Raw genomic sequence first — 17,506 nt, forward strand, 5'->3', positions numbered from 1 at the left:
AGTTATGAACTGCCATGTGTGTTCTGGGAATTGAATCTGGGTCCTCTTGTGCCATCTCCAGCCCTGACATGGGTCTGTTAAGGTTCAACTTGGATCAAGGAAAAGAATGAGTCTAGCTTCCTTTCCCCAATTGAATGTTGGTCTTTATATCATCAACCCCCTTATAGAAACAAGGTAGATTACATACAGTAGATTACTCATGCCCAGGGATACCCAGCTTTAAGAAATCCATATGTACCAGGTGGTGGTGGTGCATGCCTTTAATCCCAATATTTGGGAGGCAGAGGTGAGTGGATCTCTGAGTTTGAGACCAGCCTGGTCTACAGAGCGAGTTCCAGGACAGCCAAGGCTACACAGAGAAACCTTATCTCAGAAAAAAAAAAAAGAGAGAGAAATCAATATGTACAAATAAGAAATTACAATGGGCTGTTGCACACCTGTAATGTCAGCATTCAGGAGGCAGAGGAAGGATCACAAGTTCAAGGCCAGCCTGAGCTATATAGCAAGGCCCTATCTAAAAACATGAGTTGAAGATATAACTCAGTGGTAGTGCAATATGTCACTGAATTTGATCTCAGCACTGTAAAAGAACAAAAGCAATTACAAGAGTGTGAGAGCTGATATTTCAGTAGATAGAATTTTCAAAATATCCTTCAAGCATCTTTTCTGAAGATGATTATTTTCCAGGGTTGATGTTTGAAGCCAGAGTCATATACACACTATACAAGTTCTCTACCATGGAGCTGCACCCACAGCCCTCCACATAGAATTAATTTCTGTGTTATGGTCATACGATGTCTTAATTACTTGTCTATTGCTGTGGTAAGACCCAATGACTGATGCTACTTAGAGAAGAAAGAGTTTATTGGGGCTTATAGTTTCAGAGGGTGAGTTCATGATCATCATAGTAGGGAGCATGGCAGCTGGCAGGAATGCAGGCAGGCAGGGCACTGGAACAGTAGCTGAGAGCTTGTCATTTGCAAGTAGGAGGCAGAGAGCGAGAGAATGAGTTGGTGGTGGTGGGGAACTCTAACTGTGAATGGCATTGACTTTTGAAACCTCAAAGCCCACCCCCAGTGACACACTTCCTCCAACCAGGCCACACCACCCAATTCTTCCTAAATAGTTCCACCAAGTGGGGAGCAGAAATTCAAATATATATGCTTGTGGGGTCATTCTCATTCAAACTACCATATGTAGGCATACAGTAAGTGATTAAATCTACTTGCTGTATGTGTAATGTGATATAGGATTTTGCTGAGTACTATCACATTATGTAAAGATGGGACATATTGCACCCTCTGTCAAAGTTGAAGTTTTTTTTTAACAGTATGTCTTTTTTCTTATTCCTTTTAAGAAAATACCCAAATCAGTATCATTCCCTATGTCTATCTATGTTTCAACTGAAAATGAGTAAAATTGATCAAGTTTCAGCTTTCATTGGATGTGTGTATCCCTTGGGCCATTCTTACTGATTGCCTAGAATGTCCAACCCTGCAACTGTTTCCAGTCTTCTGGGAAGACCTGAAATGTTGTGTATGCTAATTGTGAGTATAATGTTCCAGGACAGGAAATTTCACTAAGAACTGAAGCAAAATGTCTTGAAAATTTTTTAGTTTCACCCTACGTTTCAAAAATATTTGTGTCCTGTTTGAAAAAGCAAGCATTGTTCTCTTGCATTCAGCCTATTAAGTCATCAAGGTACCTGACTCAGGATTTAATTAGAAGTCATCCATCTGACCTGACTACCTTTCTGTTGTGATGATGATTTTGTTTCCACCCATTACTAGAGCCTGTTCTGATGAATTTGTACATGTTGCTGAATCTAGAGACATTTCAGTCACCGTGATCTCTCTTCCATTTGATTCTTCCAGTTGTTAGATTCTCTTTCAGTTTTATTTATACTTTGTGAATTTGAATAGAGCTGCAATTTCTCATTGTTCACTGGTGCCAGTTGAAAAAATTCTCCCTGGCTGTTTTTGTAAGGATAGCTGTCATGTTTATACTACATCTCAAGAAACCTCTGTCTTTTTAATCTGCTTGTCTAAATGCATTTAGTTTTTGAGAGAGAAGTTGTAAAATTGTGAACTTGACATCTTTAGACTTGAATATGCTTAATTACACAGTATTCCATCTTTTTCTGTGTGGGTTTTATTCTGGGCTGCGGTGTGTGTATAAGAAGCATAATTTACCACCTCTGGCAAGAAGAAAGGCACTTTTGCTGTTTTCCCCTCCTTTTCTTTTCAAGTTCTTACTACAGTTCTGGCTATGTCCCACGGGAGAGGTGGGAAACCATGTCTTTGCTTTCTGAAGTCCATTTCTCAAGGGGACATGAGACTCACATGGATTCTGTTTACATTGCCATTGGCCACTGGCAGGCTGGTACAGCTGTTTCAACTTAAACCCAAGGCAGTTGCTATGGAGATGGCTGAGTAGAAATAGGTCATGTTTAAAGTCCTTTCTCTCGAATATAAAGCAGTGCTAAAACTTCAGGTTGTCTTGGTTGAGCAGAGAATGTGTAGGTGGACAACCACATCCAACTGAGACTTTCTTGTCTTAGGATGAGGTGGTTTTTATGTTTTTTATGCCAGCCTCTCCACATTGCTGTTTTTACTCAGTAAACAAAACACCCAGTAAAGAACTGTGCTAAGGGTAGGATCATTTGCATATAATCCTGGATAACTCCCCAAGTGTGTTTGTTCATAAAAGTTGTTGTTTTTATTTCATAAAGGCTCCTAGATGTGATAAAATAGCATTTATTTTCAAGGCAGAGCCAGAAGTTCAAGGACAAATTTTTTTAAAACATTGAATTAGTAACCCTGACGTTTGGGACTGAAGAGATGGCTTAGTGTTTAAGAGCACTGGTTTCTCTTCCAGAGGCCCCACGTTTGATTCCTAGCACCCACATGGAGGCTCACAACTATCTGTAACATCGGTCTCAGGGATATGATGCTCACTCACTCTGGCCTCCTCAGGTACCAGACACACACATGTGTATAGACATACATGCAGGAAAACACTCATACAGATTAAAAAAAAAAATCGACATGTTGATGATGTCCGTGGCTCATGTTACCACCAAAGGCCATGATGCATGGTCTTGGCTGACACCTGAAGCTATGTTGATGTCCGTGGCCCATGCTGCCACTGAGGGCCATGTCTGGGTCCATGGTCCTAATGCAGGCAGGGCTTGTATTGATGTCCATGGTCCACTCTGTCACCAGAAACTATCTGGAAGTCCATGATCCATGCTTCTGCTTGTGGTGATATTTTGTTTGTACTCTAACAAATAAAATTTGCCTACAGATCAGAGGACTGAGCCAGCCACTAGATTAAATTTAGAGGCCAGGCAATGATGGCACACACCTTTAATCCTAGCACTCGGAGGCAGAGATCCGTCTGGAGTTCAAAGCCACTCTAGACTACAGGAAATTAATTCAGTCTAAAAGAGAAAGAGTCAGGCAGTGGTGGCACACATTTTTTAATCCCAGTGCTTGGGAGTCACATACCTTTAACCTCAGCACTAGGAAGGTTGAGACAGGAAGTGATATGGCTGGATAGAGAAAGGAATTTAAGGTAGAAGGAGACAGGAATTCGGCACCCTTTCCACTGAGGACCCAGGGACATTCAGTCTGAGGATTTGTGGAGCTAGGCTCTTCCCCTTTTGGCTGAGGAGTTGATGGGGTGAGAAGTGGCTGTGGCTTGTTGCCTCTGATCTTTCAGCATTTACCCCAGTATCTGGCTCTGGGTTTTTATTATAAGATTGGTGCAATACCTGCTGACTGTAAAGGGCAAGGAAGCTGCCTTTGCGGTGGTATGGATGACTGCAGACTCACAGTTGAGAAAGAGGGGCATAGAAGGATTCTGTGACAACCCCCCTCCCCCATCTCCAAAAAAGTAACAGCCTAGATAGGAAGCCATTGAAGAGAACTTTTAAAAATTGTGATAAGGATGCTGAAGTGTAGTTCTCCACAATAAATCGAGAGGTAGATAGGGGTGGGGAAGGACTCAGTTTTCTTTTTTCTTTCTTTCTTTCTTTTTTTTTTTTTTCAAGACAGAGTTTCTCTGTGTAGCTTTGCACCTTTCCTGGAACTCACTTGGTAGCCCAGGCTGGCCTTGAACTCACAGAGATCCGCCTGGCTCTGCCTCCCCAGTGCTGGGATTAAAGGCGTGCACCACCACCGCCCGGCTGGACTCAGTTTTCTTTAAAGGACTGGCCACTGGGAGTTTGAACATGCTCTAGTGGTTCTGTGGGCAACACAAATTGGACTTGTTTCTTCTTCTCCTTCTCCTCTTCTTCTTGTGGGGGCGGCCAAAGGGGTGGGCAATGGGGCAGACCTAGGAGGACTGGGAGGTAAGTGTGATTGGGGTGCATGATGTGATTTTTTTTAAAACATACATATAAAAATGTATTTTAAAAATCTTAAAAAAATACTGTCATTTGCAAGAAGAAGGTATCCATGAAATTGGGTGGAGTGTGCCATGAGTTTAGTCAGAAAATATCTTGGCTCATCCAGAACAAGTTGGCCAGGATGACAAGGCCACACCTGATTTCATAATTATCGTGGGGTGACTTCAGTTTCTTGTGTCATTTGGAGATTTTGACTCTGCATCTGACTGATCACAGTGGTGACCATAGTCGGTCTCACAGGCTGGCATGCCATTAGTGTCCTTATCAGTGCTGAGGCTTTGTCTGGTTTGGAGGTCATCCTCCTGTTTATCACATCCATGGTGCATCTTGCTGCAAAGGAACAGGCTGGCTTATGTGTAGATGGTTCTCGAAGCAAGCCTGTGATGAAAGAATGTCATTACATACTCTTCTTGAGAATATTTCCATTCGACACATGCTGTTCCTTGACTTTATAGCCCTTGGGCACTTCTCACAGCCTGTGAGTATTCTGAAGAGGTGATCTGATAGGTGGATGAGGCCCAGACTGGAGAGTAGGTTTTTACTAATTGGAATATGTGTTCTATGGAAGGTGATTTAAGATGATTTTGTAACATGCATTAACATGAATAAATAATAGTAAGACTAGTAATTGACACGTGGGTGATTTTTTACTCCTTATCCTAGTGCTTGTCTATGTATTTTGTTATATAATCCTTCTGCCAACTGTGGGGAACACAGGGGATTTTTATCTCCACTTCACAAATGAGTAAACCAGGGCCTAGAGAGGGTAGAGAGTTTGAGCACTTATGTCTCATAGTATGTAGTGCTGTTTTCAAACTCAGGTAGCTTGTTCCTGCTAGATAGAGTCAGGTGCTCCTATCACTGTGCCAGTGTGAAGTATATATTAACACTTCAATAATGCTTTTCCTGATTGTCGCTACAGTGGACAGTTTGCTCTTTGCGGGAACATGTGGCAATGTCTTGATTCTTTTTTTTTTTTTTTTTTGTTTGCTACAGTTGATATGTAGCTGGTGTGTAGTAGGTAGAGGACAGATATGCTGCCACACATTCTACCTCATACAGGAGGCCCTAACCAAGATGGAATTAATTATATGGCCTAGAGAATGTCCAGAGTGCCGAGGCTGATAAAGCATGTTTTATAATGCATGCTCATTCTAAAACAGTGTACAACTCTTCCAGTCCTTCACCCTGTTAAGTGTATGTATATTTTCCTGGAGTTTTTTTTTTTTTTTATTACTTCTAGCTATGCCAACATACATTTTTATGCAAATATTTTATGGAAACAAAGTCAGACCTACACTCTATAGGTTCCTTTTATAACAATACATAATCTATTTCCATGTTTAGGTAAGTTTTGATAACTAAGTGTAGGACAGCTGGGTAGTTGTGTAGTTTTTTTATTTAGAAGCAGGGTTCTGTGAGTCCACATGTATCTGTGCATTTTTTGCTTGTGTTCTGTATAGTCTGCAAATATCTTTGCATTCAGATCTTGTGGTTTTGGGTTAAACAGGAGTCTGTGGTCTTTGATCAAAGACTTGTGGTCACAGTGTCCCCTTCCTTACGCCCTGCATAAGGTTCTTTTGTTTCTCTGTGGACATCAGTGAAGCTGATCATTGTATAGCTCCAGGACCTTGAAACTTGTTCATTTGGGGTGGTGTGCTAGAGTATTGTGAAACTGAAGAAAAGAAAAAAGTCAAAAGCAGAGAAAGAGAATGGGAAGGGAAGTCAGGAACTGTGCTACTGATGTGTGTATATCTGGATGTGAGTTTGAGTTTCAGAAGCATACTGGAGAGAAGGTGAGGTGACTCAGTTTGTACTTTGCCCCTCATTTTTTAATGAAATAATTATTATGTATAAAATAAATATTTTTTGTTTTTGTTTTCTTTTTTCTTTTTTGTTTTTCAAGACAGGGTTTCTCTGTGTAGCTTTGGAGCCTGTCTCACTGTGTAGACCAGGCTGGCCTTGAACTCACAGAGATCTGCCTGCTTCTGCCACCACTGCCTGGCTAAAATAAATAATTTAAAAAACCTGTCAATATACCAACTATCTTAAACTGTACTCTGAAAATTCCTGGTGACAGTAGTGTCCCAACACCGCCACCAGCCTGAGGTGTTTTCTAAGTTACATTCCACAGCAGAAGTAATTTATAACAAAGTTTAAGCAAAACTCAAAATCCAAATAAAAACGTATGAGTTGGTTTACTCATTTTTTCTTAAAGACTTTTCTTTTGAAAATGTAGGGTGGTTTTTATCAGGTTTACAGCATAGATGCAGGCATGAGAAAGGAGTGCTAATATGGTATAACTCAAGGTTACAATGGTTCTGGTCCTAGGTAAGCAGGGTTCATTGGTAGCTTTTAGCATCTTTGCCATATCTTTAGAACCTGCGTTGGCCCTCGAGGCAGTTTTGGCAATATCGGTTGTGGGTTTTTTGTTTGTTTGTCTTTTGTTTTTGACTCAGTAAGAAGGGCAAAGTCGATTCCAAGGCAAGGAGGCTTCTTTGCTTTCTCACATCTTTTTACTCTTTCCGGTTGTTCTGTCTTGCCTCACTGGAACTTGGAGATCCTCTCTGGGAATTAGGCTTGGTGCCTGTCACTTAGTGGGTCCTCTGTAAGTATCTGTAGCCAGTTGAATTCCAGGAAAAGCTAGGGCTAATGAAAGGACAGGCAGGCCACTGCTGCTGCAGCCCTTGAGAATCCTGTGGAGAACCCAACTCCATGGATAGTCTCCTTGGAAGAATGGTTGGGGACCTTGGGGAGCTTCTTCTCCTAACATTGCATTTGCTGTCTCTTCTAAAGCTGGGGTATGTGTAACCTGCAGCCCTTTCCACAATGTACAGTGCGCAGAAGTGGGTATTACCCAAAGCCACAAGCTCTTTGAAGAATATTCCAATGATTGTTTATTGTAGCTCCAAACTGGAAATGCCGAAATGCCCATTAGTAGGCAGAATGGATAAAAACAGATACTGTATTCTTTTTCATTGCTAAAGGTGAAGAAATATTTCAAAATAAAAATGGCATGAGAAAAAACAAAGGTGTCCCAGTATCCACCACCCAGATTTGATATATTTTGTTTTTTTCTTTTTCTAATTTAAGGGTTGGAGGCTTCTATTAGCAGAGCTTTGTGCTCGGAGTAGAGTTGGGCAGGTTGAGTCATGTGATTATCTTCCTGAAATCCAAGAGTGGGATGACCTGAGCTTTCTGTGCACATCATCCCTTGATGCGAAGTGAATTGCCTGTCACTGGCACCACACAGAACAATCCCAGGTTAGCTGCAGATGAAGCAGAAGGAAGCCATGCTTTCAGCTCCTGCGTGCTGCAAAATTGAATGCCTTGCAGTATGTTGAAGGACAAAATAACTTTTCTTTTACAGTGTTTAAAGTAAATGTCTTTTTTCATCAGATTGTTGTGGAGATACCGTAAATGTTTTGATTGTGCTAATGTGAAAAAAAAAATGAATGAGAGTAATCTTGATGTTCACAGTGACAGCTTTCACTGTCAGCAGGGACACAGTTCCTGTCACTTCCACCGCACCAAGCTCACAGGGATGCAGGATGTTGAGAATAGGATTGTCATGGGGCTAAACATGAGTCTGCTCTAGTTTGTTAGAAGAATCATTCCTAAGTTTCTGGTCTTCACTGTTAGCAGTAGTGATTGACTTATATGGCTCTCCTTGTAACTGCTTGTCATGGGCTGTGCCCAGTGAGACTGGATCCCTTTCCCCACTGCTTGCTCACTCATTACCCTAAGTTGCTAAGCGCAGAGCCTTAAGCCCATTTTGCCATAATTCTTTACTCTAAAAGAGATACTGACTCTATTTACAAATAAGCAAGCGGGCCTGGAGAGGTTAAATACTGTAAATAGCAGAGCCATAATCCAAAGCTAATTTTGATTGGCATTAAAGCTTTGGGTCCTAACTAGTCACTCAGTGGGGACCCCTCCTCACTTTCATTACTCTGGTGAACACGATTAATAGAACAGTAAAAAGGTTGTTAAGGTTCTAGTAACGATTTCCTCAGTGCTTTGCAATCTTGCCTGATTTGTCCTCCTTTGCTGTCTGCATTAGTTGAGGCTGGATCTTGATCCCGGTTCACAGATGAAGGCTGTCAGGAATCATCATGAACTTACCCAGCTGATGTCAGGCTGCAGGTTGAACCATGATCTTTTAAACATAGTTCATTGTTTTTCCCTGTGTGTTTCCACTTGATCTTTGGTCATTTTGGATTACCTTCAACCTCATGTTTAACGTGAAGATTAACTCTTTCCCCATCTTTCTTTATATATATATAAAGATATCTTTCTTGAACTCTTTGGAAATTCACATCATGCACTGTAATCCCACTCACCTCTCAGTCCTTCCATATTTGCCCTGCACCCCTGTATCATGCCTCCCCCAAAGTTAATTAAAAACAAAACAAAACCCACCTCATTCCTCCATCTTTCCAACACCTCTTCATTCATCCTAGTGGCATCGGGAGCTGCAGTGTGTCACTCAGAGTACCCTTTATCCAATCAGCTCCACCTGCGAAATGTTCATTGCAATGAGTCATTGGTCTGGTTCAAGGCCTCTGGCACACCACTGAGCCCTCACTGAAACCCTCTCGGGTATCCTGCCCTGAGACATGGAGATCCGGAGGCTATCCTTCTGCAGGACCAGTCCCTTCGTGCACTCCAGCAGGTCATAGATAGGACAGTTTTTAGGGTAGGTCAGCCCAAGACCTAGGATGTGGGTCTGAGTGGTAGCTGAGCTGGTCAGTCTGGGCCACTGGGACTGCTCCCCCAGGTGAGGGGCGGAGCTAGCTCTCCTAGGCCCATGCCATTAGGGCCAGCTCTCCTATGCCTGTGGTAAGGAGTAGGGTCATCTCTCCTGAGTGCAGGCATCAACTCTATCATGCGGGGAGGGACCAGCTCTCCTGCTGCAGTGTCCAGCAAGGGGCAGAGTCAGCTGTCTTAGGGCCCGTGAGGGACAGGGCGGGCTCAGCAAGGCCCTTGGATTTCAACACACATGGTTCCTATGACCCCCTGTGGTAACATGAGCTATGGACATCAGCCCAGACCCTGGCTGCTGTTGGGCCATGGACCTAGACATGGCCCATGGCAGTAGCCCAAGCCCAGCCCCATGGTGACACCCATGGCCCCAGGTGGCAGCAGGGGCCACTCAGATTGGTATGGTCCTGGCTGCAACATAGCCACAGGTTGTGGCTCAGATCCTAGGTATCCGTGTGGCCTTTGGTGGTGCCATGGGCCATGGACATCAACATAGATCCTGGATATGGTAGGACCAGAAACCCAGACATGGTCCTTATCAGCTGCTTGGGCTTGGATGTCACCATGGCCCCAGGTGGCAGCATAGGCTACTCAGATTGGCATGGCCCTGGTGGCAGCAAGGCCCTCAGACACCAACATGGCCCCAGATGGTGGCCCAGACCCCTGGCATTGGCATTGCCTTCGATGGTATCAGGAGCCCAGACGTCAACACAGACCCCGGCTGCAGTAAGGCTACAGACCCAGACATGGTCCTTGGCAGCAGCCCAGGCCCAGGTGACACCAGGCCCCAGCTATAGCACAGCCCCCAGACACCAACATGGCCACAGGAGGTGGCCTAGACCCTGGGCATCCATGTGACAGCCTTTGGTGGCACCATGGGCAAAACATCAGAGACCCTGGGGCTGTGGTAGGTCCATGGACCCAGAAATGGCCCTTGGCAGCAGCCATGGCCCAGACGACACCTGTGTTCCCAGTTGGCAGCAGGGATCACTCATTGGTGTGGCCCTCGTGCCAGCATGGCCCTCCAGTGCCAACATGGCCACAAGTTGTGAACTAGACTCTGGGCATCCGTGTGGCCTTTGGTGGCACCATGGACCGCAGACATGGTCCTCATCAGCTTCCCGGGCTTGGATGTTGCCTTGGCCAGACCGCTCTGATTGGTATGGCTCCAGTGACAGTGTGGCCTTCAGACACCAACACAGCCCCAGGTGGTGGCCCAGAACCTCCCCGTCTTTTAAGAGGGAGATGTACCATGCTTCCTATCTCCCACTTGTCACAGATTATAGAGGATTATTGGGCAGGGCAACCTTAAATTCCTGGAGCTATGCAACACTTAACCTACACATGCATCTGTTGAGTCACTTGTGCCTTATGGTATGAATTAATAGTTTTTTTGTTTTAAAGATGTATTTACATGTAAGATTATTGTCCTGATATTCTGTAAAGGCTATGTTTTTGAACCCAAATAGACATCATGACTTTAAGTGAGATTTTTAGGCTATGTATGTAAGTTCAGTGTTTTTCTGGAGTTACAGTAGCTGACAGGGCCTGTTCTCGGTTGCTTTGAGGTTGCAGCTGCTCCATGGTGGTTACCTGTCAAAGGCGCTAACTGGAGGCACCCAGAGGGCCCAGACTCCAGTATTCTGCACAGGTGAGTCTGGTCATGCCCAGTTGATGTGGTTCATTTAAAAAAAAAAAAAATCCTTGTGCTCTTGCAAAACTCAGCAGCTGTCTTCACACGTAAAGTGAATGGTAAGAGTGGCCAACCGCTCCTGGGGAGGAAAGTGGTTGGTAGGAGATACTGTATGTAAAGACCTGGCCGCTGTGTCTAGTTACAGAAGGCTTTGAATAAATGGCCTCTTTCTTGCTTCATTTGTCTTGACAGAGTGTCTTGTCACAGATTTCTTCCCTTTGTACAGGCCATCACAAATCTCATGACATGTTTACTCAAAACAGTCTATCCATGAATGAGTCTTTATGTGGGAGAAGAACTGTCTTATGGATAAGTAGTTGTGTCCTGCCAGGAGGCCTTGGGTATAGGATCTGTGTGCTCTTTAGTCCTGCAATGACATACTTAGAAGCCACAATCTGACTAAAAAAAAAAAAAAACAGAGTGGCAAGTCGGTCAGCAGGTCTCTAGGGTGACAAGGAGGTAATTATCTTAAGCAAAAATAGAAACGCATGTTAAACCCTGGAGATGAAGAGGGGTTTCGATTATGTCTCAGCTTCCCAACAGTCCGGGAACTGTGCCCTCCTAACCCCATTCTTCACATGGCGTTTTAGGCCTTAATTTTCAACCACATTCCGGGTTATTGCCCTTATAGTCAGGAGGTGGGGAGTATATGAAGTTCAACTTCAGTGACAGCCCCTTGACAGATAGCAAACTTTTCAGTCTGAGCTGGCTTCCTCTAGAAATAGACACTGAGGTAGAAAGCTGTAGGATCCTTGGGGACCTGGGGAGAACTGGACTTCTCCCAATTTGTATCTTCTTTCCCAAATCCAAAGTTGATCATCAAGCTAATAGAAGAAAACCTGAAGGAGGATGCATTTTCAGTTTGTGGTGCTGAGAATTGAACCCAAGGCCTTGAGTTCTACTATTGTGCTGCACCCCCATACTGGAATGTATTTTTAAATTTATATACTAGATGCTGAGCTACTTAGGCACATTTGTTGAGAAAATTAATGAATGTCCTGGTAGGAATTCAGATACTCATGAGGAGTGGAGTGGGCCAGTCTAGTTCACTTAAAAAAAAGTGACCGGGCCGGGCGGTGGTGGCGCACGCCTTTAATCCCAGCACTTGGGAGGCAGAACCAGGCGGATCTCTGTGAGTTCAAGGCCAACCTGGGCTACCAAGTGAGTTCCAGGAGAGGCGCAAAGCTACACAGAGAAACCCTGTCTCAAGAAAAACCAAAAAAAAAAAAAAAAAAAAAGAAAGAAAAAAAAAAAGTGACCGGTGATTTCAGTTCCATTGACTTCCCCTATCCTCTCAGGAAAGGCTGACTTGGGATCTGCTAGAACAGTGGTTCTCAACCTTACTAATGCTGTGACCCTATATACAGTCTTCATGTTTTGATGACCCCCAGCCATAAAATTATTTTCATTGATGCTTCATAATTGTAATTTTGTTACTGTTATGAACTTAAGTATAAATATCTGATATGCCAGATATCTGATATGCAACCCCTGTGAAAGGGTTGTTTGACTCTCAAGGGGGTTGGGACACACAGGTTGAGAACCACTGTGTTAGAGTGAGGCTAATCGTGCTGGTTGATCCTTACTTAGTAGGATAGCAGAAAGATGCGAAGTTTAAAGTCAGGTGTCTGGAAACAGGCTGAGGTAAGAGTTTGTCATGTAGAATGTCTGTTAGCAACCCACACTTGAGCAAGGGAGTGGATGCCAAAACTACATCCAACAAAGTTCTGGCCCAATTCTCATGGAGCGCTGAGGTGTGTACAGCCTATGGAGCTGAGTCTCTGTGGGCCCTATTGAGATGGGGAGAATGCCCCTAAGATGCCCCTGACTGTTCTGCGGAATGCTAAGGGAGCCAGAAGCATCTTCAGATGGCACTTCCAGTGCTAAACCAGTGGGGTGGAGCTTCCCTGTGTCCACCATCCCCATGGAATCTGTGAGCATCCAAGGCTGCAGAGCTGAGAAATGCTTGAGTGCAGTGTCAAGACGAGCTGTGACCCATTAGGGGGTCTAAGACCTCAAAAGTCCCCAGTGGACAGTACAGCTGTGTCACGGCTAGGCTTTGAAGTCATGACCAGATGGAGGGGGACTACGATCACTTTCTGAATCTAGTTCCTGTTTTCTGTTCAGGTCCCTGTCTCTTTTAACTGTGCTTGCTCCTCCTTAGGCCAAATCACCCAGTTCTCCATGTCTCCTGGAATGATGCCATTGCCTACTGCACGTGGGCAGGGAAGAGGTTGCCCACGGAGGCAGAGTGGGAGTACAGCTGTAGAGGAGGCCTGCACAACAGGTACTCATATCAGAAGGCCTTGTATTGTCCAGCAGTATGCTGACATTCTCTTCCACCCCCTCTCCCTCCCCCACCCTCCTCTTTCCTCTTCTCTTCAGCTCTGTGGAACTTGCTGCGGTCAGAAAGTTGATTAATAACAGCTCTTATTCTTGCTGGCTTTTCTTCTTCCTTGTGAGGCCCTTTGGTGACACTAGTGAGTGAGTCAACAACTCTTTACAGTCCCTAAAGCCAGGTATGGGGCCACGTGGGCTCTCTGCAGCCCCAGAGTAGTTCTAGGCGTCCATCCCCTCTTGTGTATCCCTCTTCAGAGCCGCTTGGCAGGCCGCCCTGCTTTTATTATTTTCTTATTTTAGCTGTCTTCTGAAGCAGTGCTATTTCTCTGCTTCTACAGCCATAAGACAGAAAACTCATGTGTGGGTCACATCTTCTAGGAAAAGCTCCTTAAAATAGACAAGATTTTTTTTTTAAAGTGTGGTGTGCTGTGCCTGCTCATGCTACCATATAAGTCCAGAATGATGCCTCGTTTCTCAGATTTCTAGAAGGCTTCTTTCAGTCAGGTCATTTATCTCAGGCCCTTTCACTAGTGAGGAGAGACCGCAGTTGTTGTGTCTTGACGTGAGTTGTTATAAGGAAATGTTGAGAAAACTGATTGGCAGCTGTATGTGTGAGTATGTCTTCTAAAGGAAAAGTTCCTCAGAACACATGTGCATTGTTTGTTCTCCTCTATTGCATCCTTTCTCTTGACTGCAGTCCAGAAGCTTGTGCACCGTGTTGATGCCTGTGTCTCTCCTGCTAGGCTTTTCCCCTGGGGCAACAAGCTGAAGCCCAAAGGCCAGCACTATGCCAACATTTGGCAGGGCGAGTTTCCTGTGACCAACACCGGGGAGGATGGCTTCCAAGGAACTGCGCCCGTGAGTAGCCAGTGTAGTTTTTTGTTTTTTGTTTTTTTTTTTTTTAACTCTTTGGGGGCCTGCCACACACCTCCCAAATAAATACATGGTGAGTTATTCTTACTTTTGAATGCCTGGCCTTAGCTTGGCTTGTTTCTAGCCAGCTTTCCTAACTTAAATTACCCCATTTCTCTTTAACTGCATTTTGCCTCTCGGCTTTTTACCTTTCTTAATTCTGTATGACTGTCTTCCCTTCTTACTCTGTGGCTGGTGCTGTGGCTAGCCCTGGCATCCTCCTTTTCCTTCTTTTCTAGCTCCTCGCTCTCTTTCTCAAGCCTAGATTTCTCCTCCTACTTATTCTCTGTGCCTGGCAGCTATATAAAGTATAATGAAATAAACTTTAAATTTGTATTAATAAACTAAAATCTACAGGCTGCCATGCCTATTTCTCTCTCCTGTCTAGCTGTTGGCTGTTCAACTCTTTATTAGACCAATCAGGTGTTTTAGGCAGGCAAAGTAACACAGCTTCATAGAGTTAAACAAATGCAACATAAAAGAATGAAACACATCTTCGCATCATTAAACAGATATTCCACAGCATAAATGAATGTAACACATCTTAAACTAATATTCCACAACAAGCCAGGCTTCTTCTAGAGAAGGGCAGTGAGTGTCCCTGGGAATCGAGGCACTGTAGAAATGGGATGAAAGAACCAGGTGTTGCACCACATGCCTCTAATACCAGCAGTTGGGAGACTGAGGCAGGAAGATCAGAAGTTCAAGTTAGCTACATAGTGAGGTCTAGGCTAGCTCGAATTATATGAGACCCCATGTTAAGAACACAAAAGCAGTGCAAGGGAAATTCCTCAGTTGGTAGAGGTACTTGCTGGCAAGTGTGGTGACCTGAGTCTTCACCACCTAGAACCCTTATAGTGGGAGGAGAGAGCAGACGCTTAAAAGTTGTCTCTTGGTTTCCACACACACACTGTGCCATGAGCATGTACAAATACCTTGTGTGTGTGTGTGTGTGCATGTATGCATGTATGCACACACACACCACACACACACACACACATATACACACACACACATACACAGAGTTAAAACAGAAGCAAAAAACACAAACCACCCCTCAAAAAAAAAAAAAAAAAAAAAAGGGAAAGACATCACTGGATGTTCTAGCTGACACTGTTCTCACTACATTATCGACCCTCAAGAGTGGCCAATGCTAGAAGTCACCAGATGTTTCTTTTAGGATGCATTTTCTCTCTGACTGTATTATGCAGACTATGGGAGATTTAGAGAAAGACTACCAGGGCAGAGGAGAAAGGAAACTGACCTGGAATTCTTCCCCCAGGTTATCCCTGTTAGCATTTTGGCCCCTGCCCTTGCACTCATCATAGGCATTAATGGGGATTGTGGCACCAGCTTTGCAGTGTGCCAGACCTAGTGCTCCATCACCATGCATGGATCTTGTCATTAGTAATGTGTTAATTAACATTTAACTCTTTAAGGTAGGTACTGGTGTCCCTGTCTTCCAAGTGACTTTCTGAGGCACAGAGATAGCAACTGTCTCACTCAAGGTTATACAGCTGGGAAGTGGCTGAGCGGATTTGAATCAGCTTGGCTTGTTCTCAAAGCCTATGATCTTAACTACCCTATTTTTTTTTTTTTTTTTTTTTTTTTTTTTTTTTTTTTTTGGTTTTTCGAGACAGGGTTTCTCTGTGTAGCTTTGCGCCTTTCCTGGAGCTCACTTGGTAGCCCAGGCTGGCCTCGAACTCACAGCGATCCACCTGGCTCTGCCTCCCGAGTGCTGGGATTAAAGGCGTGCGCCACCAACGCCCGGCCCTTAACTACCCTATTTACCAGCATGTGTATCTCTGGTATATATGAATCATATATGTTTTTATATATTGCATTTCAATCACATTGGATAGGATATTTTAAATTTTTTATTTTTAGTTATATGTCCCTGTGTGGGTATGTGCAGGTGTCCACAGAGGCTAGAAGAGGAAGTTAGGTCCCCAGAGCTGGAATTACATACAGGTTGTTCTAAGCCACCTAACTTGGGTGCTGGAAAATGAACTTGGGTTCTCTGGGAGAGCAGTACATGCATCAACCACTAAGCCAACTTCTCTAGCCTCTAGATAGAACATTTTAAATCTTACTGTTTTCCCCTTACTGTAAGGAGCATTTTATCTGTTGTTTATAGGTCTTGATCACATTGTCTTTCACCAGCTGGATAACTTGTCATATTAAATAAATCCTAATTTCCTTCTGATTGTCATAGATTTGAGTTATTTTTACTTAAACAATACTGAACATCATGTATATTCATACTGAGCTATCTATGATTTAAAAAAATATATTCCCAGCAATAATGATTAAACGTTAGAAAACTTCTCTCCATTACCCATTTCCCTTTGCTTTCCCAGCAGGAATCAAACCCCATACCTTGCCTGTGGTAAAGTGCATGTTAAACTAGTGAGCTACACTCCCAACCTTGGTTAAATGGTGTCAATAGTGCCCATGGCATGTTTCCTTTTATTGATGTAGAGGAGTTCCTTTCTCATGGAGCTTTTACCGACTGTATAGTAATCAAACTGTTTAAAATTGTCTTAGTTAATTTGTGCTGCTATAACAAAATGCTATAGACTAGGTCATTGATAAACAGAAACATGTCCCACAGATCTGGAAACTGGGAAGTCTAAGATGGAGGCCTCAGTAAGATAGGCATCTCTTTGAAGGGACTAAGGAGCACTGTGTCCTCCTATGGCCAGAGCCATAGCATCGCCCATTCAGTGTTGAGCCTGTCTATAAAAGTACTCATCATACCAAATCATCCTTTGGTCAACCCCTCTCCCCCCAAGGCCACTCTCTTAGTTCTGTTGAATTGATGACTAAGTTTCAGTAGAAGTTTTGAGGGGGTACCATTCTTCAGATCAGACAAAAACTTTCTACTTTATCTTAACATAATGAGGAAAGGAGTTTTGTGATGGAGAAATAGCCCATAACAGGGTTTGTTAGAAAGAAAATGATCATTTTCTTCCAGGAGTCTTTCAAACAGTTTTTTTCTTTTTCTGTTTTTTTTTTTTAATTTGCATTTTTTTCCTCAAGAAAATCTTCCTGCAAAGTCTATTTATACATTTGACACAGATATGTTATTTGGAATATGACCAAATGGTTAAAAAATTTCAGCTTGAAGACTAACTAAATGAGAGTAAAAGACGAAAAACTTCTTGGAAAAGAAAGAGTGAAGAGGCACCTGATGTGAGAGAAACTGAAAAGCAGTTTGAGCTATTGTTAGGCACCACAGTGTTTGGAGCAAAATTAGGTTAAAAAACAAGTTGCCTGAGAGGACACTTAGCCCTGTGCAAGCATGTGATGCATTGTGTTTGTATCCAATTCCATGTATGTGAGTTACATATATGTTAAGCCAACACAAACTGATGGGAGATGAT

General features: G+C 43.5%; 1 protein-coding gene across 1 annotated transcript in view; it reads left to right on the forward strand.

The window, feature by feature from the left end:
• Positions 1–17,506, forward strand: part of Sumf1 (sulfatase modifying factor 1) — an 82,268-nt gene that overhangs the window by 21,702 nt on the left and 43,060 nt on the right. Inside the window, exons 4-6 of the mRNA XM_028867565.2 lie at positions 10,744–10,826; positions 13,033–13,155; positions 13,952–14,066. Of these exons, the coding sequence (XP_028723398.1) occupies positions 10,744–10,826; positions 13,033–13,155; positions 13,952–14,066 (321 nt within the window). The remainder of the gene's footprint in view (positions 1–10,743; positions 10,827–13,032; positions 13,156–13,951; positions 14,067–17,506) is intronic.

Source organism: Peromyscus leucopus, chromosome X (genome assembly GCF_004664715.2).
Source record: "Peromyscus leucopus breed LL Stock chromosome X, UCI_PerLeu_2.1, whole genome shotgun sequence".
Lineage (NCBI taxonomy): Eukaryota > Metazoa > Chordata > Mammalia > Rodentia > Cricetidae > Peromyscus > Peromyscus leucopus.